The 21,526-nt window shown below is 42.7% G+C and overlaps 2 protein-coding genes across 2 annotated transcripts in view; one reads left to right on the top strand and one right to left on the bottom strand.

The window, feature by feature from the left end:
- Positions 1-7,635, top strand: part of LOC116379425 (protein FAM13A-like) — a 16,015-nt gene extending 8,380 nt beyond the window's left edge. Inside the window, exons 9-21 of the mRNA XM_031841387.1 lie at positions 113-210; positions 769-811; positions 1,319-1,399; positions 2,603-2,804; positions 3,487-3,736; positions 3,836-3,959; positions 4,392-4,473; positions 4,996-5,222; positions 5,336-5,419; positions 5,542-5,646; positions 5,844-6,046; positions 6,225-6,326; positions 6,737-7,635. Coding sequence (XP_031697247.1) covers positions 113-210; positions 769-811; positions 1,319-1,399; positions 2,603-2,804; positions 3,487-3,736; positions 3,836-3,959; positions 4,392-4,473; positions 4,996-5,222; positions 5,336-5,419; positions 5,542-5,646; positions 5,844-6,046; positions 6,225-6,326; positions 6,737-6,860 — 1,725 coding nt within the window. The 3' untranslated portion in view covers positions 6,861-7,635. The remainder of the gene's footprint in view (positions 1-112; positions 211-768; positions 812-1,318; positions 1,400-2,602; positions 2,805-3,486; positions 3,737-3,835; positions 3,960-4,391; positions 4,474-4,995; positions 5,223-5,335; positions 5,420-5,541; positions 5,647-5,843; positions 6,047-6,224; positions 6,327-6,736) is intronic.
- phyhiplb (phytanoyl-CoA 2-hydroxylase interacting protein-like b) lies at positions 4,813-21,526 on the bottom strand. Its single transcript, XM_031841421.1, has 5 exons — positions 20,843-21,526; positions 14,002-14,183; positions 12,727-12,901; positions 11,636-11,753; positions 4,813-8,903 (listed from the first exon to the last, which is right to left on the bottom strand). The coding sequence occupies exons 1-5, from the start codon at positions 20,946-20,948 to the stop codon at positions 8,360-8,362; spliced, it is 1,125 nt and encodes a 374-aa protein (XP_031697281.1). The 5' UTR covers positions 20,949-21,526; the 3' UTR covers positions 4,813-8,359.

Here is a 21,526-nt window from a genome sequence, read left to right as displayed (position 1 = left end):
TTCTGTGGTGTACGTAGTGTTGAATAGAGAAACAAAGCACAATAACGCTTTAAATGTTTAAAGTGGAACATCTTTCAGCTCAACATGTGAGTGGAACTGAATTGTTTTTCAGGCTTCCACAGATGCGGGACAGAAATCCTCAATTTCAGACTGCTGCATAGCGAATGAATCGCAGAACAACAACCAAACACGGACTCGGCACGCGGAGAGGTGAGAGGAACGTTTCTGCACAAAGACATATTTGAACCACCAACAAAAGTGTCTGTGTTCGTAGTTCTGGAGCGGTTCAAATGTATCAGAATTCATTTGATCTAATTCCTTTGGATGCTGGTTCATCTCAGCTCATCTCTCAGCCCAGTCAGATGAGAAGTAGGTTATCAGAGCACTGCTCTGCTCACAGTCATGGTTTTGATAAGATTCCGGTCCAACTAACACTGACTTGCCACAGGGGCTCACGTGGAGCCGACCGACTAGCTGGATTAGGTCGACACTAGCATGGCGGCACGCTGAGCTTTTGTTTGCGCTGCCTCAGGACAGGACAATTATGCCTCATTAGTGTCAGACATGAATAAGCCATAACCTTAATGACTGTATGGCCTCAAAGCTTCAGAAAGCGCTGGGCGGTGTGATACAGTATTGATTATGAATACAGACGGAGCCCCATGGTTGTTAAAGTCACATGGATTGTGGACCACGGGGAGAAACGGTGTTCTTATTTTAATGCAGTTGTATCGTATTTGCCTGTTGTTGACGGTCTTTGTTTTTCAGCAAGCTGTGCTGCACAGAGTACACGACGGAAGCCAAAGAGAAGGTAAACAGAACTTTGTTGAGCGTTGGCTGCCATCTTCAAATCATTTCTACTGACCCCCGTTTTTAAAATCCATTCATCCTCTGAAAGCCAGGTCTGAGAGTTTATAGCCATCGGCTTGTAAGCTAGCAAAATGTAATGCACTAATGCACAAGAAAAGCACTCTGAAAGAGCCTTGAAGGCCAGCCAGTTCACCCAAGGTTGTAGAGTAAAAGAAAAGTTTCAAATTGATATGAATACTTGGTTAGATTTACAGCACAGACAGAGGAAAAGGGGCTGATGTTAAAGTGTTGACGCCACGACCGACTACAACAGGTTTACCAGACTAACCCATAATATAGCAAGATTTATGATGAAAAGATAACTGGACCTGCTGAAAAAGTTGATGAAAGGATGTGTCTCTGCATGTGTCATTGTAACCTCCATATTTGCGTGTACATGGGGGCGTCAGTCAGTAAGAGGGCTTTGGGAATGTGACTTCATCGGTGCGTATGCGGTCTGTTTCTACAGGGGAGAGGAGGAGACGGAGGAGGATGTAGTGGTTCTCCTGACAGACATCGTGATTGCAGAGGCAGGAACAACAGCCATGACGTACGTTCTCCTTCCCCGCAGTCTTTATAGATAGATAGACACAAATTAACACTTTGTTTAGGTTGAGGGTATCTGTGACAACAAGACAGTTGATACCTCCAGTGATTTGTGTGCGTGTGTGTGTGTGAGCTTTTTTGCCTGTGGGTTTTTTCTTCCCCTCCCTTCCATCCTTCCACCTCTGCGTGACGCACAAAGCAGTGTTTTTTAATTTTTTTTATGAATGAAGCGCCGGGGAGGATGGGAAAGGAGAAGCAGAGCCCTTATCTGCTGCTGCTGCTGATGATGCTGATGATGCTGATGATGATGCTGACAATGATGTCAGAGCACATAAATCAACAAAACAAAAGCCCCAAAAACAAAATCTGCATTATATTCCGACGTTTGAGAACATTTTTTGGTGCGGTTGTTTTCTCACCGTGCATCAGAATTCATTGCATCTACATCCAATATCACACACACACACACACACACACACACACACACACACACACACACACACACACACTCATACAGAGGATACGTGACTCCCTGCAGCTCCGTCAAAATGACTCCTTGGCTCAGTCTGACAATGTTGCCATGGAAACGCCTCGTCATATACAGCGCCTCTCTCCTCCCTCGCGCGGCACACACCCACACCACACGCACCCACATGAGAGGTATTCCCCCCCTCCCTTCTCCCGTTGCATTTTGAATAATCCATGTGGAGGCTGTTCAGCAACAGAAGTGCCGGGAACGCCGGTCAGAAGGAGAGCCATGTGGATTTAGGGGATCTCTTTGGGGGGGGGGCAGCACCTCACGTGTGCTGCTTGCAATGACGATTTCTGCCTGCGTTTGTTACCGACTGTGAGCCTTGGATGATCAAGGATTTGCTTTTTTTTGAGAAGTTTGTTTCTTGTACTTCAGCCACCCGCCAAAGCAGCCTGCTCACAGAGCTGTATTCACTGTCCTCTGACTCATTTCTCTCTCAGGAGGACGAGGCATCCACTCATCTCACCTCATCCTGCTGCAACTCTCTCTGCCGAACCACGCTTCACAGCAGAGTATATATTTACATCGGAGAGAGTAAAATGGTTTTTACAGGGTTTCTCTGAGCAGCATGTGACACGTTGAAGAATCCCTTCCACACAAACTACGACGCCGCTCTGACTTCTCCTGTCGCTGCCCGTCTGCATCCCTGAAGCCATGTTCTGCTTCTGTTTCCAGAGCCCCTCCTTCAAGCTACAAGCCCTGGATGCTGACTTGGGATCCCCGCCCTCACCGGTAGACCCCCAAGTTCAGGATAACCTACCTGCCCAGCAACAGCCTCTTTTTACGGAAGTAAAGAATCCGAATTTGACCCACAAGCTGCCTCTCCACTCGCCGTCGTCACCACCAGCTCGGGATCCGGTCGACTCGCCACAGTCTGGTAAGACAATGAAGTGATGATAGCCCTATTTCTCAAGTTTAATATCTGTTTGGGGTTGTAAAAGCCCATTGCCAATTGACTTAATTGATCTACTTTTGTCATAAATGTATATAGGCAAATTATGCCCAGAGCATGTCACAGTGCCGTTATTGTCAGCTTGGAGGGTCTCATTGGGAATCAAACCCATAACCCTGTCAGTGCAAGAACCGCACTTCATACTCTATCTATTAATAGAATCTAATTCTAACTGCTGTGATTCCGTCGGTGCACGTTAAATAAAGGCCAATAGGTCTTGACAGCGAGCTGTGAGCTTCATCCTTTCCCACAGCTGGGTGTGTCGGTAACGGCGCACCAAGCTACGATGCTGTTACTGTTGCAGCACTGCACAGCCACCGATGACTTTTTGAATAATATGTAATATTTATCATAGTGTAGTTTTTATTTACACTTTTGTTTTTCCATGTCTTTGTTGTGGCTAAACATTGATAGAAAGGGTTTTTTTGGATGTCTTTGTAGCTTGAATAGGAAAGAGCTATTTCTCATTCTTTCATTGTCCTTTTTGTCTCGCCTCCCTCTCTTTCACTTCCCCTCTACCCTCTTTCTCCCTCTCTCACATCTCTTGTTTTGTCTATTTATGGGTATTTTCATGATTTAAGTTGATATTTTGTCCTGTCTATTACAGTACACATGGCATTCCCTCGTTCATCAGAGTCCAGTCCTGTCCAGTCCACTGCAATTTCTTCTGAGGGGATTTCAGTAAACGACACCCTGCTGAGCCCACCAGGCCCTAAAACCAGCCCGCTCCTCTCTCGTTTCACGATGAGCGACTGCCCCATTCCTTCTCCTCGCTGCCCCAACCTCAGTCACAGCCTGCGCTACAACCTAGACCCCGACGCAGCCCCTTCTCCACCCAGCTCACAGCACATACGCATGTAAGACGATTGTTTTCTCAGATGAGATCCCAGGTGATAGTTAAATGCACGTTACCAGTCCTCCTTGCATCACGGAACTGTTTGTGTTTCTGTCTTCAGGGCTCGCAGCAGTGGCCATACAGAGTCAGACGTGTCCATCTTAGTGCTCAAGAGACACATTCACAACCTGAAGAAGAGGATCAGGCATTTTGAGGAGCGTTTTGAACAGGAGAAGCACTATAAGGTGAGAAATCAAAGATGCTCGGTCAGCTGGATTCTCCTGTGTCATGATTTGATTGGAAGTTATTGCCTCAGAGTGTGAAGTTCAGTGTTGCCTTTTTCCAAAGCCAATAACCAGCTCTCACAGAGTCATAGGAGGGATTTATTTTGTCCTGATTCTGTGTGTGTGTGTGGCTGGGTGTGAAAAAGTGATGATAAAGTTGTAAAATGAAGCTGTGGATGCTATTATCATACTAGTGTGATCTACTCCCTCTGCTGGTACATTAGAAAATGACAGTTTGTCAAACCACGCATCCTTGTTCAACTGGTTGAGAGGGCTGCTACACAACAGAATTATGTTAAAATTAGATCTCAGACCACATACAGAGTAAAGTTACAGGTACTTAATGCAAGAGACCAAGTTCTATCAGTGATGTGAGTTTGTTGTTTTTGTCAGCCGGCACATAACGACAAGACGGCACATCCAGAGGTGGCTAGACTGATGAAGGAGCTCATCAAGAGTCGCAAGCAGCTTAAAGGTCAGTTTAAAAACCACGAATACACACACACACACACACACATGATTAATGATTGCAATGGTGGAAGATGTATTTAGATTGCTTGAGAAAAAGTATAAATACAACAATGTAAAAATAGTATAATCAGCTGAATGTACTTATAGTGTCAAAAGGAAAAGTGCTCATTCTGAAGAAAAATTGCTCCTGTGACTTATGGAATGTCAGGAAAACAATGTCATAGTATGTCATAAGGTATGTCACGAAAAAGTAATTGTATAGTGCGTCATAAAAATGTCACAGTATAGATGTCATAAAGTAAGTGGTGGAAATGTCAAAGTAGCCATAAAAAAAAAAAAAAAGAGTAATATATCATAATACCAAAAATGTCGTAGTATAGTATGCCATAAAATATATCAAAAAGTATTTTAAAATGTCAGTTATCATAAAAAAGTCACAAAAAGTCATAGTATAATACGTCATAAATCATGTCATAATAATTTCATAGTATAGTAAAATGTCTTACATTTTTCTGAACTTTTTCAGAGCTGAAGCTGAAACAATCACAAGAGGGTCTGAGAGGACAGGGAGACCTAAACCAATCAGCTGAAACATGCAGTACCAGCAGAGACCAGAGGGAAGCAGCACTTACAGACACTGAGCTGCCGCAACTTAACAGCAACACCAAGCCACCGGCGGAGGAAACCGTCAACACGATAAGCAACAGACTGAAGGAAAGACGACGAGAGCTGAGCCTACCGGACAGTGTGGAGGTTGGTTTAGGCAGAAATGCTTTCACTACACACACAAATATTGTAATATAGATTTGCAAAACAGTAAAGACTAAAACATCACCATAATATGTAATTTGTGCATGTATATGTAGGAAATGTCCCATTTCCAGGTGTCAATGGAGAAGGCCAGTCTGCAGAAGTGTTTGCTCTACTTTGAGAGTCTGCACGGACGACCGGTAAGACCCCCTCCTATATGTGTATCTGTTGTTTTACTTTAATACTTTAGCTCTCATCTCCTTGTCCCAACATGGTTGGTTCCTCTTTATCTCAACAATAACAAAGTGGTTTCTGTCTTCAGAGTACCAGGCAGGAGCGGACTCTGATGAAACCTTTCTACGATCGGTACCGTCTCGTCAAGCAGCTGCTGCTTTCCTCTGCTGCTACAGCCGTCATTACCACCATTGTAAGTGAATATCTGATAATAAAATTCATAGAGAAGAATGATGGAATCTGTAGAACTACACAAACCCTCCGGATTTTGTTTGGACAAACTGACAATGGCAAACGAAGTGCGTCACTCTGTTGCTCTCTAGTGGCCAGATATGAGAGCTACATTATGACAAGCATTGCCACCCTGTGTGTGTGTTCGTGTCTACATAGGAGGAAGAGGAGGGCTCTGATGAAGAGCGTCCTAAACAGCAAAGCCCCAGGCTGCTGAAATCTTCCAGGTGTGAGTCTTCAGATGAGCTCCTGCGCCTGCCTTCTCTAGAAATGTCTGAAACACCTCTCGTGTCCCCGCTGGAGGAGGTGAAGGATCTGCAGCCACAGATCATCACAATGGCAACACTACATGAAGCTTCCAGGTAGAGTGTGTGTGTGTGGCATCATGAGCTCTATGGTGGGATTTTCAATTTATGTTACTACTCAGTTTTTTGGATCATTCATAATTGCAGGAAGTTTTTTTAATTTAAAGCTTTTTGTTGAGTTGTGGCTAATTTAAATGCACACATTTAAAAGATTTCTTTGATTCTTTCTTTACAGACCTGAGTTACTGGATCACCTCAGGACGGCACGATTAGAGAAGCAGAGGCTTCACCTGGCGCTCCGAGACTTTGAGGACCACTTCTACATGCAGACCGGCAGGTAAAGGTTACACACACACCCCCAAACTACTTCGCTTTTGAATTTTATTTTGTCTTTTAATAAACTTGGAACATTTGGTTTCCAACAATGCCTTGTGAAAAACAAAGAAAAAACATCCACAAAAGAAAGTCCATCGTAATGGTACGACAGTGTCACTTAACGTTAATACAGCACAGAGAGCTCAGGAAAGAGACGGAGAGATAGACGTTTGCTCGGAACTGTACACATCCTTTGTCCTGTACATGTTAGTCCTCCAAAGTAAACGATACATTTAAGTTTTTGATTACAATACACACTGTTCAAAGCTATCCGAGTAAGGCAACATAGGGACTATCCACCAGTAGTGGAAGCTGCTGCAGGTTGTTTGAAACTGAAGTTTTGCATCTCTTTTCTCTATTTATTGTTAACAGGGCTTGTCAGAAGGAGGACCGTGGACCGATGGCAGAGGAGTACTGCCAGTACAAGAACCTCAAAGCAAAGCTCCGCCTCCTCAAGGTCCTGCTCAGTAAACAGGACTCAACCAAGACTAGTTGAGTTAACTCACAGTGGGACTTTAATACTCAACAGGACTCGGATCATTTCCGAAGAATCTGGTTGTTTCATGCCATGCTCTTGATGTGTATGCACTTTACATGAATAATACTGGTGGAAAGTCTTAATGAAATGCTGCGCAACTGCAGTTTTTCTGTCCCAAAAACACATCCGTTGTCATTGATGATGCAAAGTGTATGTTCTGAAGCACTTATTTATGTCAAGGATGCGCTGTAACATATTAGTAATTTACAATTACTAAATGTATGTTTATGGCACTGTTACTTGCCTTTTTTGTCCTTGCCATAACACTAGTTTTGGACAGCTTTGTCCATCGTTAATGTGGGAAAAAAAAAAAAAAAAAAGGTGTAAGCTTAAATGCAATCAATGAGACAATCATGTTGTGTTTGTGCATGTCAGTTTCTTTGTCCTACATTGTGCTATGATATGCATTAAGAACTTCAGCATTTTGCCTGTATGAAGTAATCCCCCTTAAATGCAGTTGTTAATAATGGTCAGAGCTTTTGACATTGTGCACTTCGGTTTATATAGTTTTCTATATGTAGAGAGAGAATATATATATGAATGTATCAATAAAAATAAATATTTTTTCACATTTATTCTGCTAAACAGTTTATGGTTCTACTTTCCTTCTTTCCGGCCAGACTACGATAAAATAAGAGCGATTGTTGCAGAAAAGGTTGCTGTGGTAGAGGTACTAACAGCTTTCATACTCATGCTGCATCATGCTCTTTTTTTAAAGGTTAACAAGTAGTTCACATTCGGTCATCAGACTTGGTGAATACACATCTGAGAGGCTGTTGAATTAGTACTGTTAAGATTCTACAGAGGTCTCACGTCTGGTTTAATACCTTTGGTGTAACGAAAGATGACCGATGATGCTGCAGCCCTAGAAAACTGTAGTACCAGTCCGTGCCACTAGTAGGAGGAGAAAAGGTCTACTGTGGAATGAGAAGAAAACATTTCTGACAGTCAAAGTAATTAGAAACAACAAAATGCTTGTCCACACAAACCGTGGAAACGCAATCAGCATATCAACAACAACAAGGCAAAGGTCATTAACAAAATATAGGACAAGTGTTTAAAGAGAACAGGGAATAGAAGCAGCCCACGTTTGTTAATAAAGTTAAAGGGTTTAAGTCAGAACGCCAGTGTTGACTTGCGGGATGGATGGGTCTGTGTTGGTGGTCCCTTACGTTAGTACATTTTTTATTTTTTTTTTAACATGGAGGGTAACCCTTTTTAGATGAGGAGACGAAGGTGCAGGTGTTGAAGCGTGTACCCTCTTCTTTGGGAATGATGGTCTCTTCAGAGTACAGAGCTGTGTCAGATACATTGGTGTGCATATCTGGAAGCCTACTAAAATCTGCTGCTTCATGCATGTTTCCGTCTTCTTCATCAGTACATGTGGACTTACTGTGTGTGTTTAGAGGTCAGTCACAGCTAGTCTCCTCCCCCTCCTTCCTAAAATATGCCTCTTCTTAGCGTCCCACACTGATGTTGCAGGTCTTGCAGCTGGGGTCCTTCTTGGCATTTACTGTGGACATGCTCATCAGCTGGTGCCCGCTGATCTCAGCCACCGTGCCCACCGCCAGGTCTACGGTCTCCGTGTAGATCACCTCCAGGATGACGTCCTGGGCGTGGTGAAACACCAGACTGCCGTCACCCTCTTCATCCTGCTTGCAGGTAAGGAACCGGTTGTTGGTGATGTCTAGCGCAGGAAGCCGCTGCTTACAGAACTCGTCTCCCGTGGAGCCCTTTGGCGCCAGGACCAGAATGACGTAGTGGTAGGCTGTATACATGCAGTAGAAGTCTCCAAAGTAAAGGTTGGTGTCGGGGTTGAAGAATGTGTCGGCCCGGACCTCAAAGCGGTGGCGGCCGTAAGGGGAGTCCTGCGGAGGCTTGCCTGTGTTGAACTCTGTGTTGCAGCAGAAGTAAATGCCCTCCAGCTTGCCACTGATGGGGGACCCGTGGCTGCCACTGTTGTCTTTCACTGACCGCAGCATCCGGTTCTCCTGCGCCTCCCTGGAGTTTAGAAAAAAAAAAAATCGGTAAGAAATCTGCACATTGTTTTGATATGTAGTGTTTGTGTTCCCCCTCAGAGAGCAGGGGCATCGCTTTATCAAGTTGTATGAGAATAATACTCCGTGTATGACACACGGTGTGAAAGCTGATTGAATGTGTGAGATCAGATGCAGCCAGAGCCGGACACAAAACATTCAAAGCAATGACTGAATCCGTGGCAGCTGCATATTTTTTTCCCCCCACAGAGTAAATCTGAGCTCCAAAGCTCCAATTATGAATTGTACCTACACTGCTATCACTCCAGAGGATGTCATTATACCCTTAATTGTTGCTTTGTTATGGCCATGGAGCAGAGGCCTCACTAAGTGGTAATGTCAGTACCATTGTTCCCCACATGATGGTGCAGTTTAACAGAAGCACTAATTATATTGTAGCAGATGCAACTCAGCAAAAGGGAGAAGTTGATCCGGATGATGTCATGTTGTAAAGCTCCAGCCAGAGTGCTCACAAGCTGAGCTTTAGTACAGAAACAATGCTTTGTCAGGCGTAGACATGGAGAGAGGATGTGAAGAGAAACGACAACACTATTACAGGAGTAGGACTTGGAAGAAAGTTGGAAAAAACACTTTCAGTATATTCTATGTATATATTATTATAACTGAACAATGATTCAGAAAAAAATGGCTACTACAGAGATATTCTTTCTCCCCCAACTGTCACTCTAACATGTCGTTAAAAATGTCAAATAAATGTCATAGTATAGTATGATGTAAAAGATGCCATAGAATAGTATGTCATAGTGTAGTATGCATTAAGATGTAAAATGAATGTCGTACTATATTATGTGATAAAAAAATAGCATAGTATGTTGTAAAAGATGTATGGCGTGTGGTGGAAACAATCCCATACCCGCTTTGCGTGAGTCTTTTACTGCTGAAATAAATAATATCGAAAACTAGATGTTGTCTTTTCAATATTTATGGTCTGCGCAGAGAAGGATCAATCATCACAACAGAATGCGTACAGTCTCCGTGAGGAAGAACCAAGAAAAAAGTGAACGCGCTCTTTATACAGAATGAGTAACGGTGAGGGCCGGTGGCCAATGTTAGACATTTTGGTCTCAGACTGATAGGAACAACAATGAAAAACAAACAACCAGCATCCAAAACAAGCGGCAGGACGGCCTCGGCGCTGGAACACTCTCATACAACAGTTAGTTATCTTTGCCAGCAGGCAGAAGAGAATTCTTCTTCTGCACAACAGAGACACGGTGAAGTTCAACAAAGTTCAGAGCAAAACTACTTCTGCATGAATACGATATACTGAGTAGAAATATATATACTAAGTAAGTAGAAATATATACCACGTAAAAATGTACCATTACAGCCGTAGAATGTATGCGAGAAAAAATATTTCAATAAAAATGTCAGAAAAGTATGCCATGGAAATAGCATAGCATAGTATGCCATAAAGAAAAAATGGTGAAAAATGTACTATAGTGTGTCGAAAAGCTGTCAAAAAAAAAAATGTCATAGTATGTCGAAATAAATGTCAGTGAAAAATATAAAAATGGCATCATGTCATAAAAATGTTTATGTATATTATGAAAAATGTCATAGTATAGTATGTCATAAACAAATCATGAACAATGTCACATGTATGTAAAAAAAATGAAGTCATAGTATGTCGTATAACATGTCATAGTATGGTATACCATAGAAATGTCAAAAACATTATATATGTATATTATGTAGTTAAAAAATATCGGGAAAAATTTCACATTAATGTCAGATAAATGTGATATGTGATAAAATGTCATAAAAATGTCAAAATAATGCCATAACAATATGAACGTATAGAATGTCATGAACAAAGTCATAATATAGTATTCCATAAATAACGTTTTTTTTTAATAGACATTACAACATTTTATATAGTATGTCATTAAAAATGTCATAATATACTATGCTATCATTTTCAGGCTTTTGCCTCTTGTAAAGAAACAAGGCCTAAGAAACAAATGCTGTATTTATTTTACTCTGTTTTGAGGATGTTATTGTAAGAATAAAATGATTCCCTGCACTGTTATTAGGTACAGTTGGCTGCTACAGTAGTTCCTCTTGTGAGGATTAAAGGAATTAGTCAATGCTTTGTGCAGCTGTCCCCTTCAACTGAATCTCGTTGTTATTTCTCTAGATGGAAATACATTAGCTCAAAATAACATGGTCATGTTGTTTGCAGACATACAAATGTAGTCTAGAGTCTGAGGATGGATGGATGCAGTGTGCTGCAGCTTTCTCACTATCAATTATTTACTATTGTGACGGACTCAGAGGCCCACGAGCATAACTATCATCACAGAATTCTTTTACAGCAGGATATTAACAATAAATGCAGCGCAACCTTAGCTTAAAAGTTCATATTAATGTCATACAGCATCACAAGGTTTTAAGGTCACCAGGTGCCAACACTGTGTTCAAGACAACAGTTATTGCTCTGAAATAAAAAAAGTTAGTGAGCAACTGTTTATTTAAAAGTAAAAAAACAAACAGTATTACTTTGACATTTACAACAGAAATAAGATAATTATTACAGCACAAATAAGTCTAAATACTAAGTGTTGTATAAAAGACTGAGTGGAGTAAAGCAATGCAGACACACATCTAATAACAGTCAAAATGAAACTCTAGAAAACATGCAGTACTGGTCAGTAATAGGTGTGGGAGTCCTACCTGGCATGGTCAAAGTACTCTTTGTTCTGGTTCCTGTAGAAGACGGAGAAACGCAGCATCCGGCCGGCTATGACCTCTGCCTTTTGCATCAGCTGGTTTAGATGCACTGTGGAATAATCTGGAAAACAGACAACACATCACAGTGAAGATGACTTTGCTCTCCTCAGGAAGATCACAAACCAGTCTACAAATGTCATTAGTAGAAATGTAACTCTTTAATTATAACGACCAGGAGCCCTAGAACATGAACTGTGCATGTGTCCTCAAAGAACCCGATATCTTCCCTTCTTCATATTTAGCAAAACCTTGTAAAACAGTCTCCTTTTACTCGACACATGTAAGCAGGACTGCCAAAGAGGTGTGGATTTACTCCAAAGAATATAATAAAGTTCGTATTGATCGAGGCTCTTTTTCCCCTCATCCAATTTTCCTACAAGCACTCAAACGCACCGACAAGGACGAATCGGGTAAAATTGCCTTCTCTTTCATGCAACGATAAATAACGTTGACCAATAATGAAAGAAGACTATTAAGAAGATTGTTTATGTCAAGCAGATTTCTTAGAGGTTTTCTAGACTGTTAGCCTATTTGATTTTAAGTCAAGGCTGTTGACATTGAGACAGAATCGACTAAATGCTCGTTCAACAATTAAACTGAGAGGCTTTTACAGGAATGGAAGGTCTTAGCAGCAGCATCTTCATTCTGCTTGAGATGTAGATGATCAACAACATCATTATGCATCCTCCATCAATTCCTCTTCCCCCGATTGTCCTCTCATCTCAACTGGTGCTCTTCATCCCCTTCACAGCTAGCCCCCCCCCCCTTCCCCTCCCCCACTCTAAGCCACTCGCTGGCAATGTTGAACTTGGCCTCTGCATCATATACAGCACAGCTCCCCTCCTTCCTTTAATCCTTCTTCTACCTCCCCCTCCTCCATCCATCTTTCCCTTCGCTCGCTCATGTTGTGCTCTATCCTAATTACCTCTGTAGTGCAGCTCAAATATGGGCAGCAAAAAAATAAATCTAAAGGCAGCACTGATGTCACAAATCCTAAAAATGCATCACGGTACTGTAAGCCGCATTTTACCCACCAGCAGTGCAGAACTCGATAATCTCGCTCCACTCAGAGATGGCGTAGTCCCCGTCGGTCTGTTTTGAGGCCGTCTGGACAGCCACGGTGTACTCTGTGCGGGGGCTCAGGAACCAGTGACCTCGGACCGTCATGGGCAGGGGCACTGCCTTGGCCACCAGCTTGGTAGGAACATCCTGGAGGGAGGGAGAGAGGGATGGAAAAAGGAGGTGAAAGATGATTGGTTGAGGAAGAGATACTCCAGTTACGCATTTCTTTCTGCCACAAGCAGGGATTTGCAGACACCTGCTTGTAAACATAAACATGCAGACATGTTATGTTGGTGTCCAGTAGCTGCCCTTTTGTTTGTTTGTATACATATATACATTATTTACCCCCCCCCCCCCCCCCGCCTCAGTGGGCCTTAGCAGCTCATTGATTGGACCAGGAGCCCCTGCCTAGCAACAGAGTCAGTCCATTCAGCCACCAACACTTTGGTTGCTGCACACCAAAATCAAAATACTGGTATGGGGTCACTAGGTAGGAAGAAGAGAAACACTCTATGCTACACAGCAGCCAGGAAATAACTGCAGGAGGAAAAGTAAGGAGGCTAAAGCAATAAGTCTAAGATTGTCTGACTGTCTACTAAAAAGAGCTGCAGTCGCCCTGCTGCTCTTAAAATGACTCAATATTAGTGCTTGGAGCAACGGCTGTAGTCTTTGAAAAGAAAGGTCATCTTCAAGTACAATATGGTGCACCTGTGTTACGTGTCTCAGCTTCAAATCAATAGTTTTAAGTTTCACAAGTCAAGGATTATACCTCCAGATGCTTGTAGCATCGCAATCACGAATATGATGTTACAGTTATAGCCATGAAGGGACAAATCTCATTCACTGCCAGTCCACTCAATAGACAGAGCAACATACAGTAGAAATAACATAAGTGGAGATTGTATGTCAATAACATGAAATGAACCCCTCAATGACAGCTTTACTTTTAAAAAGAAACCTGGTTTTCTTAAAATTTGCATTACTTATAGATGTAAATTACTTAAACACTTACTTGGATGACACCGTCGAGTATAGCTTAAAAAAAAAAACCTCATTTTTATATATAATGTATATATAAGGTTTTAATACACATACAGTGTACAGTAGGACTTAAAATGTGTCAGATTGTGTCTTATTCTTGACACATTCCTTCTGCATTTATGAAACAGTACATTCTATGCAGTGAGACCACGAGAGGCCTTTTTGTTGAGTCATCTTTAAACGATCTGCGCTGATTCAAGCGCTACCTTGTGTTTGAACTTGTTTGAGTTTTTGTTCTCCTTCTTGTTCAGGTCAATGAAGTAGTGTGTGATGCGCTCCTTGCTGCGCGGCTCCATGTCCCAGCAGATCTTGAAGGAGTCACAGGTGATGTTGCTGATCTTGATGTTCTGAGGAACAGGGAGCTCCTCCAACTCGGAGGATTTACTTCCTGTGTAGTGAAAAAAACAAAATATGTAAAATTGATACAATATCAGTTTTGAATGTTTGCTTGTAATAACTTAAGTGTTTATAAATCATATTTTTATTATCCGAGTAACTGGAGGCTATATTAAATCAGCATCGCACACCTTTTGAATACTGCATTTGGTGCAGCTTCATACAGCCCTCAAATATTTTTTTGTTTCCCTTTGTGCAGAACGGACCGCCAGCATCACCGACTACCATATATGTTGCCATGGAAACACATCAGCCTGCCATGGAAACACATCTGCTTTCCAGAACATACGTGGCATTACATATTTCAAGTGCTGTTGATTAAATCTCAGAAGAGATTTATTATAATCAGCAGTACGATATAAAAAAATAAACCTCAGCTTCCACACGAGCCTGCAGCAATACCATTTACAATGCTGCTGAATGTCAGATCTTCAGCCATTTAATTAAGTTGGATCATTTCTTTTATTTTCTAGCCTATTGCAACGTCAATTTTCATCAAATAAGTTAGTAAATCTTACATTTCTCTGAGCTAGTAACACAACATGAAGCAAATGCCTACAACCCAAAGTGCACAGTGAGGCCAGTGAGAATGTCAAAACAGGGTTGAATGAGAGCTTTGTAGAATTAGGATGAATATAGACTTCGCGACACACTCAGGGACGCCCACTTGGCATGGCAACAATGGGTTTTCTGTGTGTTCTCTGGGGTATAAACATGAGAGTGCGTAAAATACAAGGATTCGGGCGTAACGCACAACACGACCGGACTCCATAGCGAGTAAACAATGGCGGAGTCAGCGGAGCACGGAACATCCATCTCCACTCATCAGCTGAGAGAGGGCGGCATAAAAGAGTTATCCCAGAATTGGGCTCTGTGGACTCTCCTGTCTCGCCTCCACACAACACTCCAACAGCGAGCCATTTGTAGGTTGATTCATTTTAGGAAACCAGAAGGTAATTCCTACACAGAGTGTGTTCAAATCACGACTCGCCTGTCTAAAAATAACACCCACAAGAGAGAAATGTTCTTCAGTACCAGATCAGACAATACCTCACGCATCATCCTTAGTACCCAATCACAACTAACTGATCACCAAAAATATTCACATTTACTCAACACAGTAACTGAAAGAAAGACTTCCAATTGTTACGTGCTTGCACCGTACCATATCTGTATACATCATGCACTTTCAGTGATGAACAGACCAATCTTTTGGATTTTTTTAATATAAATCTTCACACTACAGTAATTCCTTGCGTAAAATGTAAACAGGCCAGTAATTACATCACTACAGTACTATGCGGGCATTCCTACACTTGTACTGCTGCTGGTCCACATTTAAAGCCCATCTCATTAAACTTGAACCCTGCTGCGCAGATACGTTTGGCTCAGACTGAGAGCAGACCTTTGTCAGCTCTAGCAAGTCAAGCACGGACCAGAGAGTGATGTCAGCACTGTAAAGTCCCACCTGAGACTTTCTGCTGCCGACCTTTAACAAAAGAATTAAACAAACACGTTTTGTTGTCATTCTGCGACTTCTGCATCAGGAAAAAGACTAAATATATTGTCAAAAGAAGTGAAATATTGCAATGGATTTATTTAGCAAGTCCTCAAAAATGCCTACATAGAGTTAAAGAAATCCTAAAAAAAATAGAAAAATTACAATTCAAGCATAAACCTTTTTTAAAACAGCAACATACTGGTAAAAACCTAGACAGGAATTAAAATTCCAGTATTTAATGTATATAGTATACAAACATAAGTGAATTGAATAGATCGGCCCCATTGTCACCAACACCCAATCCAGCTATTTGAGTCAGTATCGGCACGATATTCGATATTGGTGCATCCATAGCAAACATAAAAGATGAAAAAGCTGCCGACTCAGTTGTTGCGCTGTGCCTGAAGAACAGTAGCTTTCCTTGTCCTAAAAAGGTTTTATGTGAACAACACTGCTGTTTCCCTCACACAGTGTGGCAGGAGACCCCTGTGCAGGCCTTCGCCCTCCCGGCCTCTTGTGGCTACACAGTGCTGATTTAGCTCCTGTTCTCTCCCAATTAACCTGCAAATGGAGGCATTGCACTGACACGACGGAGCTTTACAAATGCAGTCAGATATTGCTTACATAACACTCTTAAGGCTACGCAGTCAGGCTAAAAGCTTGGGGGGTGGGGGGGGGGGGGGGGGTTTACTGGGCAAAAATCAAAGGAAATGCTCATGAGACAGAAATCTGCAACCACCATTCTTCACTGTCCTGAATGTTTTTTTTAAAAAGGCAAAGAAATAAACATGAATCACTAACAAACGTAATAGAGCCAACATACTAACACAAATGACCAAATTAATATATAGAATCACCTAAAACTTGTTGGATCTAAATATGAATACACTTCTGAACACACGGTGTTCCAGATAGCCTCACACAGTGTACGCTGCTCTCTGAATCCTGAGGGACTCTGGGAGATGAAGGATGGAAGCGGGGAAGCAGGATGAAGGTCAGGCGGTAAGGGAAAGTCAAACCCTTTACAGTCTCACGGGAGGCCTAAACCCTCAGTCTGACTTAAATTTATGGGCTAGTATCATACATCAGCTCTCGCTACTTGCACCAGGGTCGCTACTGTAGCAAATATTCATTTTGTTGAGTCATAACTTCACCATGGAAGGCACTGTATTGTTATGAACTTGTCTTGGTATTTATTGCACTGTATTATACTGCTGTGCAGGAGGTGGAGGGTTGCCTCATCATGACTAAGCTAAACGAGAGACCTTACTTAGGAGCTTAGAGCAGTGATCACATGCTGGGCACATGTACAGGGGGTTCAAGATGACTCAGGATACATGCTTGATTAGAGCCCCAAAACACAGAAATATCTGCCCTGTGGCAAAAATAATTACATTTCAAAAGCTGAAAAGCCTTCTCTGATGAATCTGCCAAGCACTATCAAATGGCCCCTTATTGGATATTGGCCTCTGCGCGCAGTTAAATATCACAGTGCAGAATAGCAAAAGATGCTGAAGAATCAATAGAAATCTTGATAACATGCTTATGCAGAGCCATCCTAATGGCTCTCTGTGGTTGGAGTTGTTGCAGTCACACCTGGCTTGATACTGTGAATCACTTGTTATCACTCTTTACCGGCGAGGGGAAAGTCATTTGATATCTATTCACGCCAGCTGCATAATGTGTACCGTGTCTCAGTGGTGGCTGGTGATAAAAAGGGTCCACTGAGTGAGACTATGGTGCTCCTTGCTCCCAAAACTTTTGCTGATCTTTTCTGACTGCTCTAAAGGGGAACTCACTTCAGACAGTCGAGCCTCCTACTTTTTAAGTTGCAGCGTTGGGTCTGAAATTGAACTGTAGACATGAGCAATGCAACAGACACTAGACATCGATGTTCACAGGCCTTTGGAAATCACGTCTTTGCTCCTCTCATTGCACAGGCTAGACTGAGGCGGAGCATAAATAAGGCTGGCTTACACTAATGGTGGTCCACCATCAACAAGCCCCACAACAGCAAAGAAAAAAATGGTTAAGACACTTTAATAACACGACCTTTAGAGATAAAATGGACTCCCAGGCACAGAATTGACACATCCCTGTTCTTACACATTAATTAAATACAGAAGACCTTCAGGGAGGACCTTTTCCAAACCAGAATGAGTCATTTCTCATTTGCATAGAATTTGAATTCCTTAACAGGCTAATGTAAATACCTTCAACTAAGATGTGTTTTTGGCAGTAAAAAGCTTGAAAGGAATCTTGTATAGAAGGATTTTATATAAGAGCAGGAAGTCGGGCACTGAAAAAAATACAAAAGGAAAATTAGCATGAATGTTTGGAGCGGATTTTGAGGGCCCGACTGCTCGGCAATCAACCTCAAACAGTGTTCAGAACTATGTAGCACAGTAGATTCAGTTGCAAGTGAACATATTATGCAGCCGATAAGTGGCTGCATAATATGTACCTGCAACTCTCGCCAGCACAGTCATAGTACACAACTGCTCACACTGAACATTGGCCAAACTAAAGGCCAACTTACTCAGACAATCCTGCACGTCATGAGGCCAACCTGCTGTCGCATCATGTTGGAAGATATTAGATAAGCTCTACACAAGTTGTCACAGGAGTTACTATTCTACACAAGAATAGAGTCTACAACTCTACTAGCATCTCTGTGAGACTGTACTTGGGACACAGGAGCTTTGAGTTCATTAACAGCTTTTCTTCAACTTGACAGTTACTGGTGATGTTAAGGTACGTTTAGGAGATGGTTTCCCGTCTATCGGTCTATCTATCATGGGCACACACACTTGCAGACTGAGGGTGTCACAGCTAGAGCAGCAGTATTTCAGGCCGTGCAGACACAGTACTTGGTTGCATGAATGGCAGCCATCCATCATGACAAGTTAATTATGTAATTATGTTAGCGGGCACGGCACAAAGGCCCTGCAAGACATGCAGCGTGCACTTCCTAACACACAACACTGTAACACTGCGCATTAACTGTGGATATAAAATCAAAATGGTCGTCAGAGTCCACCTTGCAGAGGTTGGTGGCAAATTTATAACCACTACATCATGGAGGCACTTCTGTGTGTCCCCAGACCGCTGCACACCAGCAGGAGACTCTTAGCAAAACATTCACTACCCCACACTTATTCATGTCACAGCCCCGTCACTAAACTGAGCACTTAAAGGCTGCAGCACCCTTTCTAACAAAGGGGACACACAGACAACTTGTATCCCACCATTTCTTTTGTCCATTCAAAAGCTCAAACAGTCCTCAGTGTGTGCGAGTGTGTGAGAGAGCTCTCTCCTACAGACAGTAGGCCCACTGACGCTGCATGCATTTCCATTTGCTAGGTCAGCATAGGCACACAAGCCTCCCATGCTTACAATTAAATATTAATAGTTTTAGGAGATGAATTTAGAAAGCTATGAGGAACTGAAATGAACACCGTCCTTGGGAAAATGTACATATCGAATAAATAATAAAATAGTCTATTTCCAAGAAGGCTAAAAGTGGGCTATGCAGTCATCTACATGGGGTGTGGCAGGGGAAGTGTAAACTAGACAGTACATCTGGAGGTCACTTTAAGAGAGAAACTGCTACATCAAAATTCAAGGGTTGGTCAAAATAACAGACACTAATGCAATATAAACAACACTACAAAGCATTCTCAACAGAATTCAACATCACAATTCTAGAAACTACTCTGCTGTGTCCTGTATAATGTGCACAGAAGGTGGACATTGTAATAATGTTGCTCCATAAACAGAGTATGTGGGTGTCTCAAGGACACAGGCACACTATTTACACTGTAATCCACTTGATAAATAGGAAAGTGGCTGTTGTGCTGCAAATGCTAGTAAACCTGCAGCATAGGAAGCACAAGGCTGGCACGGGGTCCATTGGAGAAGTCCAGCCCCAGCCTACATATACCATTATTAAAATTACAGCTTTAGAATCAGGCCAACAAAGCACTAAGAGGATATAAGCAGCATCCTGCTGTATTACATTATGAGCAGCAGATCTGGCAGATGAGAAGCTGAGGCGGTGTGGTACAATGACTGCACTGTGTTCAGATGCTGGGGGTCCTTTGGAGGCTCGATGAAGACACACCATTGACTCCCCCAGTGCATTAACTGGCCAATCCAAATACAGATTTAAAACAAATCTGATATAGCTAGGAAAAAAAAAACCCCAATCAAGTTCATTCAGCTGTGAAAAGGTGGGATCTCATTTCATTGCTATGTGTGACTTAATCTACGATCTTAATTAAAAGGCGATCTCTGTAACCATGCATCAGATGGGTAATCAGTTGTGTGTAATTGCACTGATGGGTGTGCAGGGCTGTGCCGCCTGTGTGCACACACACACACACACACACACACACACACACGTGGGTGCAGCCATGTTTGAGCCTCTCATTCTCTCCTGATGATGACTTGCATTTTTTTGCTCCCCACCAGCCTGCTCATTATAAAACTAGTTTATCTCTTGTATACGATATCATTTATATCAACTAATCGTTTGATGGTATTTATCCCAAAAAAACTTTTGAATTTGGAGAAGTCAACCAGACAATCCAGCATGGATGCGGCTGGATGACTTGAATTATACATGTCAGCGGAGGGGGGACTTTTATACATGTTCAGGATGGGCTATATACGAGATAAAAAAACAATCTTTTGTAATGGCAAAATGTAGAGAATGTGATGCACTGTGTGCAGTAAAATTAAATATGGTAACGCCCCGAGATAAAGACAAGAAGCAGCGGTTAAAGGCGGGGTGGATGCCGGTCTCTGTCCATCCCTGTGGTGCTGAAATAAAGACACATCACTTAACATTCCCTTGCCTGTGCATGTTCAGTTTGCATTATATCTTTTTGAGCAGTCCTCTCTCTTATGAATGAACAAAACCTTCTTGCTACTATTAAGACACTCAGTTATTCTACACACGCAGAGGCGCACCATCCCTCCTCCATCCAGGGAACCGGGGGAGCAACCGGCCCCTATAGGCTACTCCTTTCAAACACAATAAGGGTACAGCATGCAGCTAAAACCAAAAGACAAAACACTGTCTGCATTCCAGCGGCTCTGAAATTAACAATATTATTACGCAGAAAAGCAGATAAAGGTCTCCTTACCATCCCGCTCGCATAACTGTAAGGCGTCCAAGCTCAGGTCCTTGATCATCCCCTCGCAGGGACTTAATGGACTAGTGATGTTGTGCGCCAAGCCTGGAACCTCCATCTCTGCAGAAGAGCCTGGGTGATGCTACCGGGGAATTTGCCGTTAAATATCGTCCACGGGACTTGCGCAACAGTAGGCTTCCGTCCACGGTTGTCAAGGAAGGAGAAAAGAAAGCAAGAAACCGGCTTCCAGTCAGTCCCTTGCTCGTTCCGTCGCTCACTACTCTCCTCTCCCGTCTCCTCCTGGGTGGTGCGGCTAGTGGCGCGTCAGCGGAATCGTCACGGGCGCGAAGAGCACGAGCCGCCAGTTCGGTCTTGCAACGTGAGGCATGGCAGCTTCTGCAGAGATACGTTTACATGTGCGAAGCTCCAAGATATCCGTCTGCGCGTTTATCTTATTTCATACACCCCGCGTGCACGCAAGCGCGTCTGTGCCTTCAGAGCCACAAGTGAGCGCGCGTGTGTGTGTGTGTGTGTGTTACTCCGCCACGGGACAGCGGAACATGAATACTTAAGCGGATTAGTGCAGAGACGTTCCGCAAATTTAATGGCTTCATATGCAACCAGATTATCCCGGTGTTTCCCCTCCGGTTTAGGTCTCCATCTAAACCGTCCACGCTCTCCAGTTCTTTCCTATTT

This window comes from Anarrhichthys ocellatus, unplaced genomic scaffold, assembly GCF_004355925.1.
Source record: "Anarrhichthys ocellatus isolate YVR2014 unplaced genomic scaffold, GSC_Weel_1.0 scaffold3, whole genome shotgun sequence".
In the NCBI taxonomy this organism is placed as follows: domain Eukaryota; kingdom Metazoa; phylum Chordata; class Actinopteri; order Perciformes; family Anarhichadidae; genus Anarrhichthys; species Anarrhichthys ocellatus.
The sequence above is the reverse complement of the archived record's forward strand: the minus strand, read 5'-3'. Positions and strand labels throughout refer to the sequence as shown.